Source organism: Equus quagga, chromosome 22, assembly GCF_021613505.1.
Source record: "Equus quagga isolate Etosha38 chromosome 22, UCLA_HA_Equagga_1.0, whole genome shotgun sequence".
NCBI classification, from domain to species: Eukaryota; Metazoa; Chordata; class Mammalia; order Perissodactyla; family Equidae; genus Equus; species Equus quagga.
Genome location: NC_060288.1, coordinates 25,078,714 through 25,091,237, shown reverse-complemented (window position 1 = coordinate 25,091,237; position 12,524 = coordinate 25,078,714). Strand labels below are relative to the sequence as shown.

At 42.8% G+C, this 12,524-nt stretch overlaps 1 protein-coding gene across 1 annotated transcript in view; it reads left to right on the top strand.

The window, feature by feature from the left end:
- The window catches only part of WWC2 (WW and C2 domain containing 2), a 210,323-nt gene that overhangs the window by 177,455 nt on the left and 20,344 nt on the right, over window positions 1-12,524 (top strand). The window contains exons 17-21 of the mRNA XM_046648501.1: window positions 1,169-1,287; window positions 3,398-3,596; window positions 4,895-5,059; window positions 6,407-6,499; window positions 9,731-9,973. Of these exons, the coding sequence (XP_046504457.1) occupies window positions 1,169-1,287; window positions 3,398-3,596; window positions 4,895-5,059; window positions 6,407-6,499; window positions 9,731-9,973 (819 nt within the window). The remainder of the gene's footprint in view (window positions 1-1,168; window positions 1,288-3,397; window positions 3,597-4,894; window positions 5,060-6,406; window positions 6,500-9,730; window positions 9,974-12,524) is intronic.

The following is a 12,524-nucleotide window of genomic DNA, read 5'->3' as shown; positions in this document are numbered from 1 at the left end:
TAACTTCATTTGTGAAGGACTTTTTTTTTTCTTTCCTGCATATTCAGAATTTTAGGTAGCCAGTTATTTCCATTGGTTTCCACTGGTTTCCATTGGTTCTGTTGAGCTGTTGGAGGATAGTAATTGTTGATCTTTAAAAGGCATTGCATCTTTATTTTCTTTGACTGCTTGTAAAATTTCTACTTTTTCTGTGATTTCTGGCAATTTCACTCTGATGTGCTAAGGTGTTTTCCTTTGTGTTTAGTCTAGTGATGTTCTCCATCATTTCATCCATTTTCTTGAACATGTTAATTTAAAATTTTAAATTCCTTCTCTAAATCACTGCCATATATTGGATCACCTGTGGATCTGTCTCTTTGCTCTGTTGTTTTTCTGGCTTTCATTCACTGGGTCCCGTTTCCAGGGGATGCTGGGTGTGACGTATGAAGAGGTTCTGGCTGGTAGCTTCCTCCAGAGAGGACTTAATGTTCTTCTGGAAGGCAGGTGCCAGTAGCGCAGATTGCCTGGATCACTTGGGGGACCTGAATTCCAATTTTTCTCTCCCTAGGACCATGAGGCAGCTGGAGTATCTGCTTACGGTTTTGTTTTAGCCTCTGACCAGCTGGTTTTTGCTTTGTTTTTCAGCTTCTTGCTCTGTACATATTCAGCTTAAGAATGACAAATGCCTCGACAGGAATATTGTGCAGAATATTGGGCTCACTTTACAGTTCATTTTGTCTGCACCCTCGCACACTGACTGCATTGGTGTAGTCCTCAGCTCAGTTTTCATCTTTGCGTCTTACCAACACTGCTATGGTTCTGGGCATTCAGTCTGGTTAGCTTGTCTGCCTCATCCCTAGAATTGACACGCCCCACCCCACCCCACCCCCACCCCCCGAGGGAGACACGTGGCAGTGATGGCCACATTTCTGTACATGTCCCTTCTCCTCAGAATCTTGGCCCTCTAGGTCTGATCGCCTTTTTGTCCTTCAGTGCTTTAAAGCGGCTGGAGTGAGTGTGTTTGCTTTTTGTTTTAGTTTATTCTGCTTTTGTGTTTGATCTCAGCAGGAGAATTGGATCTAGTACCACCTTCTCTTTCACAAGTGGAAGCATAAGTCCCCGTCTGATGAGTTTTAAATCATTTCTCAAAGTATATGATGTAGATTGCCGTATGTTTTATATTCTCCAGGATGCAGTGTCAGCCTTACTTGCAAGAACGTCAGCCGAGCTGTTGGCTGTGGAACAAGAATTAGCGCAAGAAGAAGAACCTGGGCAGGACGAGGAGCAGAGGGGTCCCGATGGAGATTGGTAAACAGTTATTTCCTTTTGCTGCTGGGAACTCCAAGAGAATGTGTTTAGTCTCTCATAAGACTCTTTCAGGGAAGCCTTTATGAGTTCATATCTTATTCTGGAATTAATGGAAAGCAGTGCGGCTGCAGGGAGTTGCCCCTGGAGGAAGGACGCTCTGGTCATTAGAGAGTTGAAGGAGATAACGGTGAGCTGGCCAGCCGAGTTAACACAGGAGTGAGACTTTTCGTTCTTGCTTCAGTAGTTTTGACACTGTTTCCTGAGCTTTTTAAAATTTTAAGTCTAATCTATTTGGAAAGAAATAGTAGTTTATTGTAGAGTCATAGATAAGTTTTAGAACTGACACTCTTTTCCTTTAAATTACCAGAAGTACCATTTAGGCTCTGTAAGTCAAAGCAGATATTTAGAAAACATCTGAGTAGTCATTTCTCTATTTGTTAGCACTTTCACCCTCTTTTTCTCTTCCCTCCCCATTATCCATACCCCGTCCTTTAAAAAAAGAGAGAAAAATGGTTTTTATAGCTTTTGTCTAGATTCACGTATATGGAAAGAACTGTCCTGGTTTGCACTATGTTCTCTAAAAACAAATTTCAGTGAATGTGTCAGTTTTTACAAATATATATGTAAAATCATTTAGATCAGCTTTATATAGTTGCATATACTGTTATGTTTGAACTACTGTTAACACATATAAGTGCATACATATATAGCATGCACGTGTGTGTATGGGTGTATCTAAAATTTTTACAAACTTCGAGTGACAGGATATATCATAAATAACACAATCTTGGACATTGGGAAGGAACAGCAACTACAGTGATGTAAAAAGGTACCAATATACTTTGTCCTCATCAAAAGCCCTTTATAGTGAATAAAAATCAGAGTACTGAAAAAAATATATATAAACATGAGTGTGATTATAAGGTTCATCATGATATCTTTAAATACTCAGCCTTCCTCGTGTATGTAAAGTACAATTTGTTACATACACATTAAAAAAATGCACTCACTACATAAGGTAAATTTATAATTTACAGTATTCATTGCTAGTTCCCCCTGTGTTCATTTCACGACGAGACATTTAATAACTAGTCTGTGTCAGTTTGTCAGTATGTCACCAATCTTGGTAAAACTCCACTTTTAGTTATCAATGGAGAAAATGTTTCCATTCTAAGAACATGAAACTCAGGGGCCTGCTCAGTGGCACAGCAGTTAAGTTCGCACGCTCTGCTTCGGCAGCCCAGGGTTCGCCAGTTCGGATCCCGGGTGTGGACCTATGCACCACGTGTCAAGCCATGTTGTGGCAGGCATCCCACATATAGAGTAGAGGAAGATGGGCACGGATGTTAGGTCAGGACCAGTCTTTCTCAGCAACAAAAAAGAGGAGGATTGGCAGTAGATGTTAGCTCAGGGCTAATCTTCCTCGAAAAAGAAAAAAAAAAGAACATGAAACTCACAAAGCATGAGATGTTCTAAACCATCCTTGTTCAATACAGTTTATACAGAATACAAACCATGTTTATGTTCTGGACCCTCGCCTGTAATGCCACCCAAGCCTGTGCCTTGACTTGTTAAAGACAAGATCATATGCCATTGAGTCTTCCGTTACTTCAGTAGTAAAATTCCGTTTACACTGGGTTCTACCCCTGCTGGACCGTGGGCACAATTGATAGTGGATGTTTCTAATGCTTATATTTTTACTCACTCTTAGCAGAGAGTCACCCCATTCTGTTGGATGATTACTTTTACAATAAATGAACAACCAATACCAAGTTATATTATACTGAGTGTCAATATTTTTAAATGGTGGAGTTAAACTTTATATGAGATTTTCAGAGTATTTCTATTTTAATATCTGGGAATTAAGTCAAATTTCATGAATTTAACTTTTTAATGACAAATTATGGTGATTTTGCTGTAGATTGCTAGCAAGTAAGATGATAATTTTATTTTTCATAATCATTTTAGTAAAAGTTGCAGCTAAAGAAGTGGCTTGACTTGTCATGTGTGAGTCTGTTCCTTGCCCAGAGAGCGGTGAACATGCCCGGGCGGTACTGTTTGCAGAACGCACCTGCTTGACCTGAAGTATGTGTGTTTCGCTTCACTTTAGGTTAGCAATGCTCAGAGAGGCCTCAGATGAAATTGGGGCTGAAGAAGAGGCTGAAGTCAAATTGCCGGAGGGCAGTAGCTGTGCAGAGGACTCGCGTTCATGCCCGAGTGTACCTGAGATGAATGAAGACATGAGCAGGGACGAGAACAGCTGTGCCAAAGACCTTGGAAGCCAGCCCCCCACGGGAACCCCCACCCTGGTGAGTGCCCTCACTGAGCTCTGCTGAAACAGCCCTCTCATGGGCGCCGTGCCGGCTGACTGTCTGCTCGGGAGGATTCCTTAGGATTCTGTGCCAGAGCTCATCACGACGGGCATTTGTGGGACCAGACTCTAAGAAGCATTGTAAGTGCTTTAAAATTTTTAATGGACCCCAAATATTCATTCTCCACCTAAAGTTTATAAAGAAAGGTAATAGCGCTATTTAGATCTCTGTGAAATGCTCTGTGACCATTATTAATAGTGTTTCAGAATCTCCTGGATAACACCAGGATGACTGCTTAATTGTATTAAATTTCATAAACATTGTCAGTTTATTTCAATTTCACCCATGAAGTAAACATTTGAAGTTCGTTTTGGTCACACGGCGTTCCAATTGAAACCCCTCTGGGAAGGTGGCAGAGGACTCAGTTCGGGCACAGGTGCCAGCCAAGGTATTAAGCAGGTAACACTGCTAGTTCAGTGAGAGGCATACTGAGACTGCCATCTGCAGAGGGGGAAAGTCATTTTCAAGCCTTGAGGATGCTGGTGAACTTGGGATGTTGGTAAAGAGTTTAGGAAATTCCAATTCTTTATTCCTGAGAAAAATAATATTATGCCCTGACTGAAGACTTCCCTTCTATAAGGGAGCACACCAGCACGAGGCTGGTCTGGAATCAGGTTATACCTGTAAGATCAACCGTGGACACCTGCCTCTGCCTATGGAGTTTGTATTTTGAGAAACTTCTGTTTTTACTTAAGGCTTCTTTTTCATTACGTTTCTAAAGAGCCAGTAAAAATCCAAACTCAGCCTCACAGCAGTTGTTATAGACATGTATGTCTAACTGCGTGTTCTCTATAAACCTGTAACTTTGTAGTGTATTTCCATGTTCTTATATTTAATTACTTTTATCATTTACTCTGAAAAAAACTTATCAGAAAGTTGAATAATGTTTAGTGCTGAAGCATTCCCAAATACGATTCTTTATAGAACCACATCTGCACTCTAAGTGTACACCTTCATTTTTCAGGTCTAATCTGTCAGCGATGGCACCTCCATTTATGGGTAACCCTGTGGGGCAGCCATTATCCTGCCCACGGAGGGGAACTTCTTAAGAACTCCGTAGAAAGCCATCTCCCCGGGTTTCCATCAGGAGTGGCACAAAGCCTTTCTCCCAGAAGTAGCCTTGGTGCTAGATGGGTCTCTGTTGTAAGATTAGATATTTCTTCCATACTTAGAGGAAAGAGCGTAAATGCATCCATGTCTGTCCACTCCTGACAGATTACTGACTTTTCCCGTAGGTTGATAAAGAGACGAATACCGACGAGGCAGGGAATGCCAGCATGACAGTGCGCCCCAAGGACCGCGGCGGCCTGAGCGCTCGACAGCGCCCCTTCGTGAGGAGCAGCGTGATCGTGCGCTCGCAGACCTTCTCCCCCGGAGAGCGCAGCCAGTACATCTGCAGGGTAGGGGCCCAGTGCTGCACTGTCGGGGGTGCTCCTCCCGCCGAGGGTGCTCCTCCGCCGGAGACCTCCCATGCACTGCGGGCCGCGGCCCTGCGCCCCTGCCAGTGAGGGGCGCTCAATGACAGTAGACTGTTTGCTGGGACCTTCCACTTCTCACTACGAGGACTACTTACTGGCTAGGAATGATTTCATAAAATATACAAAAATATCACAGTTTCTGGTTCTTTTAGCTTGGGTTTGGGAATTTTTTTTTCTTTTCCCAAATTTAATGTCTCATTGCCTTTAATGCCATTTATTTGGCAAGTAAGTGAGATTAAGGACCTGGCTGCTAAGTATATTTAGACTTCGGTCTATACTTGGAAGCTTAAAGTAACTTGAGATTTATAATATTTTGTATATTTCTGCCGTATATCATACATGCTTCAAACCATGTTAGTCTTGTTGAACTAAAAATTATGAATTGGGTTTTAGAACAAAAATCATCTTTTAATAATGCCTCTAGACACTGATTCAGATGCATAGTTCTGTGGAGAATATTGTGGGATTTGCATCAATTTACCAAATTCTACCTGTGGAAGTATTTATGACTTATAGTAAAATAGATTTAATATTCTAAAATGAGTTAGGAAATACTTCTGAAATTCTAAATTTTTCATTTAATTCAACAAACATTTTTATTAAGCACCTCATGTTTCTAGAGACTTGGGATTCGTCCATGAACGAGAGACCCCGAGCCCTACCCTGCAGGTTTATACCCTTGTGGGTCGAGCCAAACAGTAAATAGTACAAGTGATGAATAGGTTATGAAGTGTCTTGGATGGAGACCACTGCTATGGAAAACAATAGAGCAAGTCATGGGGCGCTGGGCATGGTGGGGCCAAGGGTCACAGATTAAGAAGGGCTCAGAGTAGGCGTCACAGAGAAGGTGACATTCCAGCAAAGTCCTGAAGCAGGTGAGGAGTCAGGGCGGCCTCTCTGTCCAAGAGTGCGATGGGTTGTGCGAGCTGTGCCCACGCTCTGATCCCGAGCTCTGTACACGCTGCAAACCTGTCTTTAAAAAATGAATATTGCTTGTTAGCTAAAAGTACGAAGGATAATTTTATTTCAAAGTATGTACGATTATCTGAACACATGATTTGTGATAACTGCCACCACAAGACAACTGTTGACATTTTTAAAGAAAATTAATTTATCTAAGAAAAGCTTAGAACAGGGAAAAACTTGTTTAGAGGAAATTTTCTTAAAGAAATAAACTCATATTACCACTACCTGCTTTATCAATTCTAAACTTCTGCCAGCACTCCCTTATGTAGTGATTCTCCTTTTTTTTTTATCCTTTGTTGCCAGTTAAATCGAAGTGACAGTGACAGTTCAACCCTGGCTAAAAAATCACTGTTTGTGAGAAACTCTACTGAACGGCGCAGTTTGCGGGTCAAAAGGGTACGTATTCCCTCAACAAGATCCCGCTGTCCTGGACCTCTCCAGAATCATAAATTGCAAAACGTAAATACCAGAACTGTTGAGTGTCGTTGCTCCACGCTCTTGGGCTGTTGAGTGAAACCGCTGTGATCACAGAGGTCAGTTACAGAGATGGAGAGAGATGTGCTTGAGAGCGTTCATTCATCGTGGCTGGATCCTGTGATGATTAAGGCAGGAAGTTTAGTTTGCGGCATCAATGGAGAAGGGGCTTGCTGAATGGGTTGAGCACGTTTCTACTCCTGGCTGCTGTGTCTCCACACCGTGTGTGGCTCTTAAGCAGTTATGGGAAGAACATAACACCCGGTACCTTTTCCGAGGGGCAGACAGCTGGTAAAGGAATAACACGGTTTTAGTAACTTGCTTAAAAACAGATATCTTTAGACAGTTAAGATTAATGTGGATGGGAAAGCTCAAGTCAGGTTTTCCCGGAGGCCCCAGGTCCCTGGATGAGCTTTAAAGGATAAATCTGAGAGAATATTTAAGTAAATTAAAAGGTGGACTCTTCAGGTAGTTCAGAGATTCCTGTGTACTTACCAACAGCTGAATGCTAATGGGAAGTTATTGGTTTAGTAATAATTTACTAAACTGTGTTATTTCAGCTTAAAATGTGCCGTTTAGTCAGTGCGAAGCAGTGTGTGCTCAGCTCTGTAGGCGCGGTGGCACCGTCTGCAGGAGTTCCCATCTGGAGGAGGCCTTCGAGGAGCGCGCGGGGCTGTCAGCATGTCGCTGGTGACGGGGTAGCGGGCTCATCTGGTGGGAGAGTCTGCAGGGCCTCGCTGGGGAGATCTGCGGCCTTGACGCCTGGATAAAATCTCAAAAGAAAGTGGCAGCTTTGTGGGGGATGGATACCAGGTGCTGTCGGTAGGTGGCACGAAATGACACAGGGACAGGCAAGCACAATCAGAGGGTGAGCAGTGATCACACTCAGGCCCCGTGCATGGGAAGATTGGAGTGAAGACGGGAAAGAAAGATGAATCGTTAGCTCCACCAAGGACTCTGGTGTAATGCCACTTGCGAGAAGTGCTGAGGGTGTCACTAGGCAACTTCTGGGTCCCCCGGCTTAACGTCCTAGTTACTTAAAAGTGACAAGCGCATTTCTCTTTTCTCAAGGCAAATATGCTAGCATTTGTTTAGTATTGGCATTTTCAGGAAATTTTCAGGTGTAGATCTTTCAGATTAGCAAACTTTATGCTGTAAAAGCACTTAAACTTTCATCATCTTGAATGAGAATGTTTCTCAACTCCTTTGTCAGTCACCGGCATTTTTGAGCAGCACACGCTTTTAGCGGATGGTAGCACTCTTCAGAGAAATTTTAACCAGAATTGTTTATGAATTGAGTGCAGCTGAAAAACAGTTGGGTTGCTGATAAACTTAGTTATTAAAACTATTTGAACCACATAGGTTAATTCTGAACCATTGTGTAGGAGATGATTGTTAGATGATCTTTAAAGTAGACAGATAACGGCTTGGTCGAAGTGAATGGGAAACAGTATTCTGATTTAAGAGTTACAGCATGAAAAAGATGCGGAGATGAAGTGAACAGAAGCATCTGCAAAGATCAGTGAAAGGTTTACCTGGCTGGAAAAGAAATGTCCCAGGCATATGAGGCATGCGGTTCGAGGGTACCTGTGGGCACGGGAGTGCGAGAGCCGCCTCATGCTGGCTCATGAGAGCCGGTCATGCACACCTCTTCCAAGTCAGTGACGTCACATTGACAACTTGAAAGCAGTTATGGCGGGAGTATTTACACCAAAGAAATTGGCGAACCCTACAAATCAATGAGCCAGATGTTAAACATTTACTTGCAAGCCACTGGGGTTCTTAGAGAGGCTTCATTGCATGACAGCTAGGAAGGATTTCTGATTGTGAAGAATGAGTAATGCAGTCAAAGAAAGTGTGTTTCTAAATGATTCTGCAGTGTAGTAAGTTTGTTAGAGAAAGCAGAGGCGAATGAAGAGAACCTAACAATAAGAATGTTACAGAATGTTAGAGAGTGTTGCAGTGATATGTGGTGGACAAGGATGGAGAGGAATAGAGACAATGAAGGCTATTCAGACTTTGGCCAAGGCTTTGAAATAAGAAGAGGGACAGACAGGCCCTCTCCCTTCCACCTGTCATGGGCACCACAATTGTTTCAGATCTTCAAGCTAGAACACTTGTCAAGTTTGAGTCCCTTCTCTCTTATATCAAACCGTACCAGTTTTTATTAGTAATCTCTTATTTTCCATTCCCATGGCCAACCATCTAGGCAAGAAATGCCATCCTTGTTCCCCGCTGCTTGTGCAATCTCCCCCGGCCTCTCCGGATTCCTTCCTCAAGCGCGTCTCAGCCCTGAGCGATCCCTCCCCTCCCTGACCTCCTGGGCTGCAGAGGGTACTCCTCCACAGTTCTCGGTTGCTTACTGTCTCGTAGCGTCCTCTAATCCAGGTCCTCAAGGTCGGAAAGTCTGTCTCCTCTTCTTAGCATTTAGCCTGCAAACCCCAAACAGATATTTATTCATACATGTTCAATAATTATTTCTTGATAAATGGATATGATTGGCCCCAGGAAGAACCCCACTGGTTCAGGGGTGAAGGTAGATACTAAACAATGGGAAATTGAGGAGGGAGTTGGAATTTAAGCATGTTGATTAGAGGAGGGAGTGAAATTTTATCCCCACTGACTAACTACTTTTTGGCTGGCAGTTACAGAAATGATAGCAAAAGGTGTAAGCTGTGAGGGTACAGTTACATGTCCCGAAGCCGAGGAGATGGACGTTTCTGGTAGCGTGTTTGTTTCTCGCAGAGACCGGGCCCTGTATGGTAAAGTGGTCAGGCTAAGCCAGGTATGCTATGGTAACAATATAGTTTTACTTCTGGCTTAGCTGCTTGGCCTCTGCAGGTTGACCAGACGCTCTGCTGCTTGTCCTCACTCAGGACCCAAGCTGATGGGCCTCCGTCTCTGGGTCTTTGCTGACCCTCTAGCAGGGGACAGAAGTGTACACATCTCACACTGGCTTTGAAAGGCTTCTGCCTGGAAGTGATACACATCACTCCCACTCACCTTTCATTGGCCAAAGCAAGTCACTTGGCTAGTTATGTCCTCCTTCAAGGGAGCAAGGAAATGCCATCCTCTCGTTTGCCAGGAAGGAGGAAAAGCAGAATGATGACAACCAATTTAATGAGTGTCTTGTTTTGTTTTCTAACCATCCAGGCGGTTTGCCAACCAGTCCTTCGGAGAACAGCCCAAGAATGCCCAGTCCGTACATCTCTAGACTTAGAACTGGATCTTCAGGCATCTCTAACCCGGCAGAGTCGCCTCAATGATGAGCTGCAGGCCCTGAGGGGCTTGAGGCAGAAGCTGGAGGAGCTGAAAGCTCAGGGAGAGACTGACCTTCCACCGGGTGTGCTGGAAGATGAGAGGTTCCAGAAGCTCCTGAAGGAAGCTGAGAAGCAGGTAAAGGAATAACACAGTTTTAGTAACTTGCTTAAAAACGGATATCTTTAGACGGTTGAGATTAATGTGGATGCGAAAGCTCAAGTCAGGTTTTCAGCGTGTCCGTTCTCTCTGAGGGGCTGACAGAGGGTTAATCTTTTTAAAGCCTGCCATGTAGAAGATACCCCACTTACACCTCAGTTTTGCTAAAGTCTTCAAATCATTTTCCCAGGACTTAGCACATTTTTTTCCCTTGTTATAGGCCTTTTCTTTACCTAGGATATTGCCAAAAAAAGTGGTGCTGCCACCCACCAAGGTGCAGAAAAGAGGTCCCCCAAGCATCCACCCCAGCCCACAGCTGCAGCTCTGGCAGCTGCCGGCCTCCTGCCAGCAAGGGGATATGGCAGCTGGGGGACGTGGTCGTCTTCATTGATGCTCAGCATTTTTCTTTGTCTCAACATGAGACTTGGCAAATAAATGCAGTATCACTTTGAACATAAGTCATAAATTTTGTTTCTACAGGTAGCTCTTTGAGATTCATTAACCACATCCAGTGGAAATGTATTGCTAATTTTAATGCCCCTAAATTTTCACATTCTTTTCTACCTTCAAGGAAGATCGCATTTCACATATTGGCATTCTCCTTTGCCTTCTGCCATACAAACAACTATGCAAAATAGGATAAAATCGCTGATTAAAAAATAGGATATTTGTGGGGCCGGCCCCGTGACCGAGTGGTTAAGTTCGCGCGCTCCGCTGCAGGCGGCCCAGTGTTTCGTTGGTTTGAATCCTGGGCGTGGACATGGCACTGCTCATCAAACCACGCTGAGGCAGCGTCCCACATGCCACAACTAGAAGAACCCACAACGAAGAATATACAACTATGTACTGGGGGGCTTTGGGGAGAAAAAGGAAAAAAATAAAATCTTAAAAAAAAAAAATAGGATATTTATAAGGGAATATTTCTCTTGTTCCACCACCTAAATATGACCAAAATTTCCAAGAGCCTGCATATTTATGAAGTCAATTGATTCTCTCAAGATTAGGATTTATATTTTGGTGCGGGAGTATATGTTCACATCCGTATGTAATATACAAATAGAATTTTCCACATAGCTGAAATATTACAAATGCCAAAACGTTATTTTCTTTCAGCCCTTTTGGATGGAAATCTGAAGTCAATTACACAGTTCCTTAAATTAATAGAAAAATCTTGTCCATAATATAAACTTCTTTCTGTGGCCCAGAGTTGCTTTGGTCATATGATAAATGGTACTGCAAGGAAACCTGGAGTCGTTTAGCTCCCCAGCACTGCTAATCCTAGATGGAACTCAGAACTTAACAGATGAATTTCAGGGATCAAACTTCTACCAGCAATTTTTAAAGAAAGTTTAAGCAGCAAAACATACTACATATCTGTATTATGTCCCACCTGATAGAAAGAAACCTTGGCACACAGCAGGTCCTCAGTAAATGTCTGTGCAGTGGGCAGTTGAGTGGTAGGCCTTATGTCTGACACTACAGTGAATACAGGGATAATGAGACATTGTTGTGCTCCCAGAGAGCTTATGATTTAGTAAAGGAGATGCACCAGATACACCAGCTCCTCAAGAGAAATCATTCCCTGGTGAGATGAGGAGAGGCTTTGTGGAGGAAGTGACACTTAAACTGGTCTCGAAAGCAGGTTGTGGAACTTCATCTCAAGGGGGTGAGAGCCTCAGCAGGCACGGGACCCTGCAGCAGTAGAAGGTCCAGGAGAGCTCCAGACAGTAAAGGGCCCTCGGCAAGAGCCTGCGCGATAGCAGGGCCGCAGCACAGCTGACCTTCTGCAAAATGAGAGATCAAGTTAAACACTGAAATGACCTACTTTTATGCCTGTAACCTGAATAATGATCATCATCATTTTCATACTCTTGAATCTTTCAATTCAGCGTTAGCAGTAATTTTAAACTCTTGCTTGACATTAACCAACTCTGATATCATGGAGAAGCATCAGTCTTTTAACCCTGTGGGTCAAAGCCTTTCAAAGCTGGAGTGGAGTTTTACAACTAGAGGTATAAGCAGAACTTTGTATCTTTGGGGGTTTTGTTGTTTCTAGTTTGTTCTGATAGGAAATTCTGGGTTCCTAGGTGTCAATAATTATAAAAACTTTGGGACTTTTTCACTTAATATCATATTACTAAGATTCATCCATAAGGTGCTTATTACTGTAGTTTGCTTTGGCTGCTGTCTAATCTCCATTGTGTAGAGAAAAGCTCAATAAAGCAACAAGTTGGTTCTTTGGAAAAAACAAACAAAATAGAGCTCTGGCAAGATCAGTGAAAAGAAGATACAAATAAAGTAAATTATAAAAGTAAAGTGAGATAGGAGTACAGATAAATTTGAAATTTAAAGGATAATTGAATACTGTCAAAAATATATGCCCATAATTTAGACAAATATCTAGGAAAATATATTAGAACTGATGAAAGAGGGAAAAAAAGGTTAAAAATACCTCTTAAAGAAATGAAAGCAGTGATTTAAAAGTCTATCCACATAGAAAACATTAAGGTCTAGATTTTTTTTTAAGATT